General features: G+C 55.8%; 1 protein-coding gene across 3 annotated transcripts in view; it reads right to left on the minus strand.

The window, feature by feature from the left end:
* CARS2 (cysteinyl-tRNA synthetase 2, mitochondrial) overlaps window positions 1-12320 on the minus strand; it is a gene marked incomplete at its 5' end in the record, with an annotated part of 32962 nt that extends 20642 nt beyond the window's left edge. For 2 of the 3 annotated variants that reach the window (XM_027776201.1, XM_014592043.1), the window contains 5 exon segments: window positions 1658-1763; window positions 1868-1939; window positions 6793-6910; window positions 12148-12198; window positions 12291-12320. In XM_027776201.1, coding sequence (XP_027632002.1) covers window positions 1658-1763; window positions 1868-1939; window positions 6793-6910; window positions 12148-12198; window positions 12291-12320 — 377 coding nt within the window. 3 annotated transcript variants of the gene reach the window in all.
* Window positions 12321-12324: the final 4 nt, after the last annotated feature.

Here is a 12324-nt window from a genome sequence, read left to right on the forward strand (position 1 = left end):
GATTGCTCGCTTTCTGTCTCTCTGTCTCTGACTGCATCAGTGGCTTGAAAAAAATACATGGGGCTCATGTGCTCTGTGCGCCCCCTCCAGGAGAAGAACGGAGAAGGGACTACAGTGTGGGCATAGCTCCGGAGTGGCTTCTCTGTCTCTGTCTAGCAAGTGCACATGCCCTATAGCTAATTTTATTTATTTTTTTGGAGAGGTTTTTGCTATAGGGTGCGTGCGCTCGCCAGACAGACAGAGAGACAGAGAGACAGATAGAAAGCGAGAAATCACCCCCCAGGGAGGATGGTCACACCGCAATCCCTTCTCCTCTGTTCTCCTCTTGGGATCTTGGGCACGCACGCACACGCGCCCGGCGTGAGTTTAAGCCACCAGGTCCGGGACTCGAACCATGGTCAACTACGTGGGAGTCCAGTGACATAGCCATTACGCTAACTGCTGGTCCCGGCCCTGTAGCTAATTTAAAAAAATGAAGCTTTACAATAAAAGACGGTATTTGTCCCTGAAGCACGTTAGAGTGAGAGCCCCATGGCCCACGCACATGCCCAGGACTCCTCCTAAGCGGAAGAGCAGCTCGCCTGCCTCATTTCTAGCAATTCCTGTTTTCCGGAGCAGGCTCCAGTACACTGCAGATTCTGGAAACGAGGTCTTAACGTACAGATTCGGTGAAGCAGACAGCGCTGTCTGCACTGCCGTGTGGCTAGGGCACAGGCGGAGGCTTAGGCGGGCCTCATGGGAGTTCCAGCAGCCCCAGCCCCACAAGCTGCAGCCGGGGCCATGCCATCCCTCCCATGGGCCAGCGAGGCACGCCAATGAGCGGGCTGGTTACCCAACCAGAGCAAGCGGACAGCAGAGAGAGCAGCATGGGGTGTCAACCCAACCACACAGCTCAATGCCCAAGCCAAGACCCTGACTGGACAGGGGACGTCTAGGGACACCAGACTTTGGTTAGCGTTTGCAGAGAGGGGCTCTGGCAGGAGTCAAGGCTCGCTGGCACGTGCAGCAGGATGCCAGGAAGCCAGGAAGCCAGCCTCGCCCTCGCCTCTAGGCCGAAAGAAGCACCGCTCACTCCTGAGGGCAAGGACTGTGTGCCTTCGGAACACAGGAGGGTCTTGACAGTGCCGGGAAGTCCACATAGAGGCGAACAGTGGGAGACTGCGGCCCACAGGGAGCCAGGGAAGACAGGACCATGGGCAGTGTATGCCCTCAAGGCATCATGGTGGGCAAGGGGTGGGCTTAGGAGCAATCTGGGCGAATTTCACACAGGAATTCACATGCGACCAGCCACTCTCGGTCTGCCCACACACAGGCTCCTTTCACATAGTGATTCGGCTGTGCATCGCTCCCACTGAGCAATCCGGGCTGCAGGCCTGCTTCCATGAGGGAGCAGTGACTGGCCGAGCTCCATGCCGGCCGCAGAATGCCCACCCACGCTGGACCGTGGCCCCGATGAGCTCTGCGGGTGCTCATCTCTCCTGTGCCGTGCAGGGGCGATCCTGCGAGCGCTGACTCGTTCCCCGACACGATGCGTAGGAAACCCCCAACACGTGTGCCGCAGGATACCCAGGACTGGGGAGAACGTGTCGCGCTTCCTGGCGGCCACAGCACCGGTCCCTGCCTCGAACCCCACCGCGTCCCTGCCGTGTCCACCTACCTTGTGCTGTGGAGTAAGCATACCCACGAGCGATGATCCCGCTGATGAAAGACACTATCTGAGGGATATTCTCCGTCACCCTCATGTACACGGTGGGCGGAAGCACCTAGAAGGGGCACAGACGTGGCAGGGCGTCCACCCTGCGAGTCCGCTGGCCACCTCCCCTCGCCACGGCATCCTCACAGCAGGAAAGGGGAACACACGCGCTACCTTCAAGGCGGCCATGTCTTGCTTAAAACCTTCCTCGTAAAGACTGGCAAGGGCAGCGGGGGTCACGTTCATCTGCAGGGGATGAGAGCAGCCCGTTACTGAGGAGGGAGCGTGTGCCCGGAGACCCGGACACGGGGAGGCCACCGTGGGATGCATGGAGACCCGGACACGGGGAGGCCACCACAGGATGCACAGATCCGGACACAGACACAGGGAGGCTGCCGCGGGACACACAGAGACCTGGACACGGGGAGGCTGCAGCGGGACACATGGAGACCAGGACATGGGGAGGCCACTGCGGGACGCATGGAGACCTGGACATGGGGAGGCCACCATGGGATGCATGGAGATCCGGACACGGACACGGGGAGGCTGCCGCGGGACACACAGAGACCTGGACCCAGGGAGGCCACCGTGGGCGGCACAGAAACCCGGACATGGACATGGGGAGGCCGCCGCGGGACGCGCGGAGACCTGGACACGCACACAGGGAGGCTGCTGCACGGAGAACCAGACACGGGGAGGCCGCCGCGAGACGCATGGAGACCCGGACCCGGACACGGGGAGGCTGCTGTGGGATGCATGGAGACCCGGACATGGGGAGGCCACCGCAGGATGCCTGGAGAACCAGACACAGGTCACCAGCGGACGCCTGGAGACCTGGACACAGGGAGGCCACCACAGGATGCCCGGCAACCTGGACACAGACGCGAGAAAGCCACTGAAAGATGCCTAGAGCCCTGAACACAGGGAAGCCATCACACGACGCCCAGAGCGGTCACCTCGGGGCCACTCGGGCAGACCTGCCGGTGCTTAGCCCCAGTGCGGCTCTGCCACTCTCATGGGGTTTTGACGTAGGGGTCTACCAGGCAGGAGCTCGCTGGCTGACCTTGCTTACGGCCAGAGCAGAAGAAAGGTGTGAACGGCATCGCGGTTCCCACTGCCCAGTAAAAAAGACCGAAAGAGAAGAAGAGCCTCCACTTCTGAGCCAAGAGCAGCGTCAGCCCAGTCAGTGGCAGGGAGAAAAATAGGAGTTCCTCCCTCTCTTAACCCTCAGGGGCAGAAACCAGGCCAGCAGTCATTGAGGAGGAATCTTGGGGCCAGCAAACGGTGTAGCAGTTCTGTTGCTGGACTCCCAAACGGCCAACAGCGGTTCGAGTCCTGGACCTGGTGGCTTGAGACACTGGGCACGTGTGCGTGTGGAGGAACCAGAGAAGGGACTGAGGCGTGACCACCCACCCTGGGGAGCGATTTCTCACTTTCCCCGCGGCCACTTTCCATGGGGTCGCAGGTCCTTTTCTTGCTGATTTGTAGGAAATATTTTCATGTAGAAGAGATCCACCTTTATCTCTGATACCAATTTCAAGTTTTTTCAGTTTCCGACTGTATGGTGGTTTCCCAGTGCGTAAAGTTTTCATTTTATATTTAGCCATGTTTCAGGTCTCTGAACCTCTTCCTACAAGGAGCTTCTGGGTTTGCAAACAAATAGAAAAGCCTTCCTCAACACACGCTATAAAAAGGTCTCTGCGGTTTCCTCTAGTAACCTGTGGTTCCACCTCTCCCCGGCAAATCTTTCATCTGCCTGGAAGAAGGTGGTGGGGGCGAGGTGAGCAGGTGAGCACAGGGTGGGGAGGGCGGCCACGGTGGTGAGGGGCGAGGCGGGCGCACGGCGGTGAGGGGCGAGGGGGCGCACGGCGATGAGGGGCGAGGGGGGCCCACGGCGGTGAGGGGTGAGGCAAGAGGGGGGCGCACGGCGGTGAGGGGCGAGCCATGGTAAGAGCGCACGGTGGGGAGAGACAAGGCGCACAGCCAGCTCGGGCGCTTTCTCTGTCCTGACAGAAGTGTGACTGCCACACTTCTGGGCGTCCTGCTCCCGCTGCCCCGGCAAAGCCTCCTCTTATGCTAAAACGAATCCCCGGAGTGACTGCGCCTCGTTCATGCTACGCCTGCTGTGCCTGGACAGCCAGGAGGAGCCGGCGGCCTTGACCTTCAGAGAGGAAAGCAGACCGTGGCAGCGAGGGAGGGGCGTGGGGTATCCAAGCACAGAGGACACCAGGGAGGGCCCTGTCAGCTGCCCCCGGGTCAAACTGGCCGTCTGTGAACAGCACGAGCTCTCCATCCTGGGTCAGTCCTACTCGACACAGCTGTGCAAAAGCAACACACGAAGTAACTTCCCACAGCCGGCTCGTGGCCAGGTGCACTGCACACGCGGAGCGGAATCGCACCTGGCTGACTGCGGTTCGCATCAGGCCCTTGTGATGAAACACACGCACTGGGCACACGTGCATGAGTGCTCAAAATCCTACGGACTAGAGCGATGGCGGAGGACTGTGGTGTGACCACACCCCACTGGGGAGGCCTCCTCCCTCATCACCCTGGCGAGCACGAACACCCTCCAACATTAAAACAAACCTGTCTCATTTCTGAGATACGTTTTAACATTCGGTAGGGCTACTCCCTCCTTCACATTCTTCTTGTGGACTCCTGTTCTTGCCTTTCTCACTGTTTCATACGAACTAGGCTCGGGCCTTACAGTGGAGCAGTAACACAGCACTCCGCTAGGCTGAGCCTGGGATGGTCCCAGGTTCACGTCCAGGGACCTCCCTGAACACACCACGCACATGTGCCTGTGATTGGAGCTGGCTGAAGGCAGAGTAGACGTAACACAGAAACCCTCATGGGGGTGCCTATCTCTTTTTTTTAAGGTTTTTGCCATAAATCCCATGCACGAGACAGAGAGGCAAAGAGGGGGAAAGTGAGAAATTGCCCCTCAGGGGAATGGCCATGCCGCAGTCCCCTCTCCCCCATCCCCCTCCTGAGATGTGGAGCACATGTGCACACGCACCAGCATGATTGTCGAGCCACCAGGTCCAGGACTTAAGCCACGGTTGGCCATGTGGAAATCCAGCACCTTAACTACACCAGCTGCGGGCCCCAAGAAAAACACTTTTTTGAGCAAAAAAGCTATTCAGTGCCTTAAGATCTTGCTGTGCAGTAAGAACAGAAATTCTCAGGTGTTAAAAGATTTCAGAAACCAAACACTGTGTATTTGGGCTCCTTAATCCAGGTTAAATTTGGTGATGGCAGGCTCCCCCATTTTCCAGGCCTGGGAAAAGACGCCAGGAGGTGGGGAGGCCAGGGGGCGGGGTGTGCTGGCTGCACCGTGGAGCATCAGTACCCTGAGCAGATGACCATCCCTCGAAGGCCCAGTGAGGACCAGCCCTCGCGAGCAGGGGTTAGTTCTCGACGGTGGGCTGCTGTCAGAGACAGGGCTGCCTGCACCTCTGGACCTGCCAGAACTCTGCGTCAGAACAATCCTCATGTTCTCTCTTTCATTTGTTACAGGGTATGTACTCTTGCCAGGACAAAGGAGGGAGAGGAGAGACAGACCGACAGACAAAAAGTGAGAAGTCACCCCACGTGGGAGATGCTGCAATCCTTCCTCTATTGTCCTCTCCAGATTTTGGGTGCACCTGTGGCCAGGTCTGGGACTCAAACCCACAGCTGGACATGTGGGATCCAGCACCTTAACTACCAAGCCCCCTGCTGGCCTCATAGCATTCGAGCTGGTTATTAAAAGGCGTATCTATAGAAAACAGGAAGACGCAGTTTCCTCGGTGAGAACGTCTCCCAGAGGCCTGGAGACTAAGAAGCCCTGCTCGTGTAATGACGGGCACCCTCTCAGATGGGCGCCTTCGGCCCTCAGGGGCCTCCCGACTTCCGTTCAATGCCCTAGTCACTCGGTCTGTCCTATCTCCATGTCAGATCGCCAGACCCCACAAGGGCCCTCGACCTGAACAGGAGAGACCTCCTCTCCCTGCCACAGGGACCCAGGCTATGCACAGCTGGCATGGGCGGCGGTCCTGGGCCCACAGCTTCTCCGCGAGTCTGTGCCAGTACGTGATTCCCTCCCCGCTCTTCTGTGAAACAGGGACCATCCAAGGGACACAAGGTGAGGCTCACCCAGTGCTGAAACCCTGCGGTCTGGAGAACACCGAGGACACGGAAACAGGAACGGGCCAGCAGGTGGCATGCTGGGGAAGGTGCTGGACCCCACGTGGCTGACGGCAGTTCGAGTCTCTCAAGCTTTTGGAGATGGGAGAGAAGGGACTGCAGCGTGGCCATCCCCCCAGATGGTGCCTTCTCACTTCCCCTCCCTCTCGGAATTCTGGTGGACACATGTGCCCTACAGCGAAGATCCCTCCCTAAATAAAAAGGGAAATGGGAACAGGGGCCCAAGCAGCGCAGACTGCGGGACATGGGAGCCGTGACAGTAAAGACAGCAAGATTCTGATCAGGGCCCCGGGCCAGAGAAGCAAGAGGCGCTGACGGGCCAGGCGCGCCCGAGTCGGACCGCTGCCTCGCCAGCACCCAGGCACTCTGCTGCCAGTCCAGGAGCAACGCCGGTGGGGCGGGAGGGACGCGCCCCAGGAAGCACGGGGCGGGGGTGTAGAGCTGGGGCAGAAACTGGGCACAGTCTACATCAGAGAAGACGGGGCGCACAGTGAAAGGCAGCGACGAGACCAGGAAAGGCGGGCAGCGGTCCCCTGTACTGTTCCGTAGCTTTTCTGTAGGTCTAGAATTCTTACAAGAGGAGATTTTAAATCCTAAATGGATCATGTGTTCAAACAAGCACGGTGAGGCCTCCTGGCTCGGGGCGCAGGGCGGCCGTGGGACCCCACAGCGCTCTTCAAGGTGGGGAGAGCACAACAGCGGAAGGCGTCAGCACAGAGCGAGTGTCCCCCGTCCGGGATCAGGGCCTGAGACCCAGGACAGGACACCCCACAGCACGAGGCAAGGTGCTGAAAGGTGTCGGTGAGCACGGCGCAGGAGATCTCAGCTCCCTGCCGGGACATCGAGGCCTGCCCCGATAATGTCCCTTGGCGCTGTGCACCGCCCGCGCTCCCTGCGTCTCCCCTGCTCACCTCGCTGGCTCTCCGGATTATCTTGTCATCTACGTCCGTCACACCCATCACCATCACGACGTTGCACCCGAACACCTTGGTGAGGACCCTCCGGATGATGTCAAATCTAACATAGGAGCTGAGAGAGAGGTGTCAGCGTGCCTCAACACAGTCATGCTGTCGGCTGTTAGAACATGCATTCCTGGGGCTGGCAGGTGGCGTGGTGGTTAAGGGCGCTGGATTCCCACATGGCTGACTGCAGTTTGAGTCCCAGACCTGGTGGCTTGCTTTCTCACTTTTCCCTTCTGTCACTCTGTCTCTTTGGTTAAATTAAAAAATAAATAATAACAAATAAAATTGAAGAAATAATTTCTCAAAAATAAAATGCGCAATCTGTGTGAACACGAAGACAGTTAAGTGCAACCAAGAAAAGGGAAAGGCCTGTCTCCCTGGCCCAGCTCCAGTCCACGTGGGGCCTCACGAGAAACTGACCGCCGTGCCCCTCTACTTCAGGGTGCAAAATTAGCAATTACTTTCCGAGTCCTTGCTCGAGTGAGTTCACATCCATTTCACTGGTCAAGAATTCACTCGTAATCCTTGGGGCCAGCCGGTGGCACGGTGGTCGGGGTGCTAGACTCACACAAGGCGTCCGCGGTTCGTGCCCCAGACCTGGCAGCTTGCTTTCTCACTTTCCCTTTCTCTCTCTCGTGAGTACACATGCCCCACAGCAATTTAAAACTAAGTAAAATAAAATAAAATAAAGAATTCACTTATAAACCAATCTCACTAGGGCAATACACATGAAAAGCCTTCACCGTTCCTGCTCACGTTCTAGAGTAATTCTAATTTTTCACCGTGACAGCACCGAAGGAAGCTAACATGTCCGACAGGCACGACCCCATTAACGCAGTGACAGCACGCCTAAAAATTCCTACGAGGTTGGAGAATATCGAAACGACACTGAGGTAACTCAGATTTCTAAAATCAAAAGGGTTTTAATCCATTTTAAGTCTCAAAAATCTAGTTTCCCATAAAAGCGACCTTAACCAGAGACCAGCTCATCCCTATCGTCCACGTGGCCTCTCTAAACACGAGTTCATGCCGAAGACACGAGCCCCTAGCCATGCTACGGTACCACTTTCATCTTACAGCCCAGACAGACTGCGGTCAGATTTTTATTCTAAGACCAAGGCCATCTCTGTTTGCAAATACCTGCCCAAGACATTTAACCTCTCGGCCTTGGCGTGCTTCTTTGTAAACCGCACAAACCCACCTAACCCTCAGGACCGTGTGCATCAGCTCAGTGTCTGGGCAGGGCCAGCTACAACGATCACCACCAGGAACGTGCCTTTCACTGGTCTTGGGCGGAGGTTGGGGGGAAGACTCTACAGGACCTAAGATTTAAAAGCAAATATAATCAGGAACTAAAATAAATGAAAAGAAGCGTTTAGTTACAGTTTGGCCCCAAGAAGCTCAGGCTGAGTCCCAGAACTGCGGAGGGACACAGAGGGGCTGCAGGGCCTCAAATCCTGGAGGCTCTGGAGTGCTGCGGCTGGGCTCTGGCCCCAGCAGCTTCTCATATGCACGCATGCACCATACCCGTGCACACGCTGGGCAGCTGAAGTCAGAACCCTGAGCTGGGAGACCTCAGCTTCCTCGTGGGACTCCCCTGTAAGCCTGTGATCCCTGCCAGGAATCCCTGCCCTCGGTCCAGCTCTCCCAGTCAAAGTGAGGGTGCCCCTGTGGGTGTGCCAAGAACATTCTCCCAACTAAGAGATTCTGCTCAAAACATCCCAAGGCTTCTGCACCTACTGAAGTTAAACCCAAACTCTAGGAGCCAGGGAACATGACTGGCTCCTTCTGGCCCAGAACCCCTCCTGCCACCCTCCTCCCACCTCCGCCCCATCTGCACCTGATGAGCCCTTACCCCCCAGCAGCACTGGCACCTCAGCCAACTGCTGGGAAGGTGAGATGTCCTATTTCCTAGGCATCTTCCTGGGAACGGACCCCAGCCCACCGCAGAAAGTTCCGTGTGCTCAGTGCCTGTAGCACCCACCTCGCTGAGCAGCCATGGCCCGCTCCCATCCGTGTCGGGGTGCCAGGGCAGTGCGACTGGAACCCGCAGGCTGACTGCTCCCGCTCAAAGGCAAGGGGAAAGAAGCCCCACCTCGCCTCTTCTTCCAGTTTCCTCCTGGGTCCTTTTCCAACATATGCAGGAAATCTTTAAAACTGCTAAAGTCTCTCATCTGTCTCACAGCTCCGGAATGTTCAAGACTGGGGGCCCGTGTCTGGAACGTAATTCCCGAAGACAATGCCTGCCCCATTTCCCAGGATCCTGGAGGTGGCGGCCTCACCGGCCTGCAGCTCCAACTGCAGATCTCCCGGAGTGGAGAGTTTACAAGACAGCGTGGGGCTGACACACCGGGCACTCAGGCAGGTCGTGGGGACAGCCCTCTCGGGACTGGGGTCAGTGCCCTTACAGGGACCCCAGAGGCCCCCCCTTGTGGAGGGGTATCATCTGCGACCTGGTATCAGGCAGTGGCCCTCACCAACCTGCCAGGGCTGGATCAAAGACATGCGGCCTTCAGAACATCGAACAATGTGACCCTGAGGTTTACCAGCACCCAGGCTCAGAACTGCACCAGCCCTCCTGCACTGCCGGTGCCCGCTCCAGTACGCAGGGCCAGCCTCCAGGACCGCACTACCTCGGGGCCACAGAGGAGATGGGCTGTGTTTGCAAGATGCTATGAAAGAGGGGGACATCGGTCTGTCCTTGTGGTCACTTCTGAGTGCCCTACTCTGGTTTAATGCTTATTCTACCATAAAATTGTTTCTTCTCTTCTACCCTCTGGACAGGCTGTCTGGGTTGGGAGACTGTTTTCAACGTCTGCCCCACACACTCTATACTTCAATAACAATTTCAATTTCTCTCTTTTTTTTTTTTTGATAATTCACCCACATTATGGGTAAATTCGGGTTTTTTTAAAGAATTATTTATTTATTCATTCGTTTTATTTTAATTTGACCAGAAAGAGACACATGCAGAGAGAGAGAAAGAGAGAGGGAAAGTGAGACAGCAAGCCGCCAGTTCTGGGACTTGAACCTTGGTCAGCCATGTGGGAGTGTCCAGTACTTTAACCACCACACCACCTGCTGCTCCCCCTCTTTTATCTTTAAAAAAAAATTTTTAAGAGAGATTTTTGCTATAGGGAGTGCGCTCTCGCTGGAGACCCAGAAACAGAGAGACAGAAAGAAACGGAGAGACAGAAAGCGAGAAATCACCCCCCAGTGAGGATGGCCACGCAGCAATCCCTTCTCCTCCATTCTCCTCTCAGGATTCTGGGCATGCTGGTCGGCATGCCCAGCGCTGAGTTCCAAGCAGCCAGGTCCAGGACTTGAACCATGGTCGGCTACATGGGAGTCCAGCAACAAAACTATTAAAACATCTGCTAGTTCATCTTTTCTCTTTTTTGAATTTACTGCCCAAGGGTACATGCACGAGCCAGAGACAGAAAAAGCAAAGTCCCCATGGAACGCAGTCACCCTACAACTCTTCTCCTCCATCCCTCCATCCTGTCAGAATTTGGGTCACACGTGCGCCCAGCATGTTTTTCAATCCAAAGGGGCCAGAATTTGAATCATGGCTGGCCACATGGGACCTGGCACCCTTAACCACTAAGCCACAGAGCCAGCTCTCAAAATATACTTTTTAATTATCATAAGTTTGCCAAAAATGAAGAAAAAATTATTTCTAGACCATTCTATTTTATTATTCTTAAAAAGTTTCAGATTTCGCTGGATGATATATTATGTATTTATTTTTAGATTTTTGCCATAGGGCGCAAGCATTCGCTAGAAAGAACAGAGACAGTGAGAAGGATAGTGAGACATCATCCCCAGAGCAGTTGGCCATGCCACAATCCCTTCTCCTTCATTCTCTTCCTGGGATTTGGGGCATGCACACACACGCACCCAACAGGATTTTCAAGGTGCCAGGTCCAGGACTCAAACCGTGGTCAACCACACAGGAGTCCAGTATCTCTACTATACAACCTGCTGGCCCCAACAGACTATGTCTTAAAAACGGTATAAAGTAATTGTAACACTTTATTTTTAGTCTCTGAATGAAGCTAAGCTAGAAAAGTGGAAATTCTGACAAGGAAAGGAGGCAGGACATCTTACAGTTAAGAGTGGAGAGAGCAAGCACCTGACTGTTGGGGTCGGGTGAACCGAGCCGCGCCCCCAGCTCTGGGGCTTCTTACCCCAGGACCCCGGGGGAGACTACATATCCTCAGAAGTGCGGGCCCTCACCGTGGTCACACTCCAGGCACCTGTCAGCCAGCCACTTACGGTAGGACTCTGCAGCTGCAGTGAAGAGGGCTCAGTCAGGCACAGCAGCCATACAACTGGGCCCGCCTAGGGGAGGTCCTGGTTTTGAGTCCCGACCCTTCCCAAGCACCTGTGCCATGATCCTGGCTGGCTGACACAGGGTGAATCATGATGCGGAGGCCCTGCTGGGGGTGCCTGTCTGTCTCTCTTGCCACCTCTATCATGTAAGAAATAAATAAACTTAAAAATATTGGCGTGGCTAATGGTTTAGGGAGCTGGAGTCCACATGGCCAGCTCAGCACACGGGAGTCCTGGACACAACGGCTTGAGGAAAATGCCCAGCCAAGGGAGCCCAGGACTGAGTGCTGCAGGACTGAGAAATGCAGCAGGCAGGACGGCAGCGTGCCAGCCAGTGAGCGGCTTTCTCCTTCCCTCTATACCTCTGGTGAGCACTCGACCGTGTGGTATAATGAAAGAAAAAAAGTTCAAAAATGAGTACTACTCGGGAGCCAGCAGGTGGCGTGGTGGTTAAGGGCGCTGGACTCCCACATGGCCGACCACGGTTCAAGTCCCGGACCTGGTGGTTTGCATGCTCACTTTCCGTGTCTCTCTCTCTCTCTCTCACTCTGTTCCTTTCTGGTCAAATTTAAATAACCAAATAAACAAATGAAATTTAATAAAAGAATTCTTAAAAATTATTTTAAAAAAAAGTACTACTATGATTGTCATCTCAAAGGCAAGAAACCCGGACGCAGAGACACTAAGTGACTCCTCCGGAGCAGGGAGCGACTGGTAGTAATGGCGGAGCCAGAAACAACCCGGGGCCTTGGCCAAATCCAGGAAGAAGTATCAAATTCCACAGGGGTTCTTTCCCAGAGTTTCCCCAGCCATAAACGTGCAAGCGCTCAGAACCGCTACAAAAACCGCAGAAAACCCTAACGGCAGTGCTAATCGCCCAGGGTCCTGAGGCCGCCCGGAGAGCAGGAAAACACCTGAAAGGGCTCATGGGCCCCTGAAGGCGCGAACGCTCAAATCCAGGAAACTCACCACGCATGGCCGAGGTGTGCGTGATCGTACACGGTCGGTCCGCAGCTGTACCTGGGGGCAGAGCAAACATCCGCTGTGAAAGGTCTGCAAGGGCTCTGAACCCCGGCGGACCGCCGCCGCGTCGCCCGCGGTCACACTCGCACCAGGAGGCGGCGTCGGCGCGCGCCAGCACCCCCG

The sequence above is a fragment of the Tupaia chinensis genome, unplaced genomic scaffold (assembly GCF_000334495.1).
Source record: "Tupaia chinensis unplaced genomic scaffold, TupChi_1.0 Scaffold000644_1, whole genome shotgun sequence".
Lineage (NCBI taxonomy): Eukaryota > Metazoa > Chordata > Mammalia > Scandentia > Tupaiidae > Tupaia > Tupaia belangeri.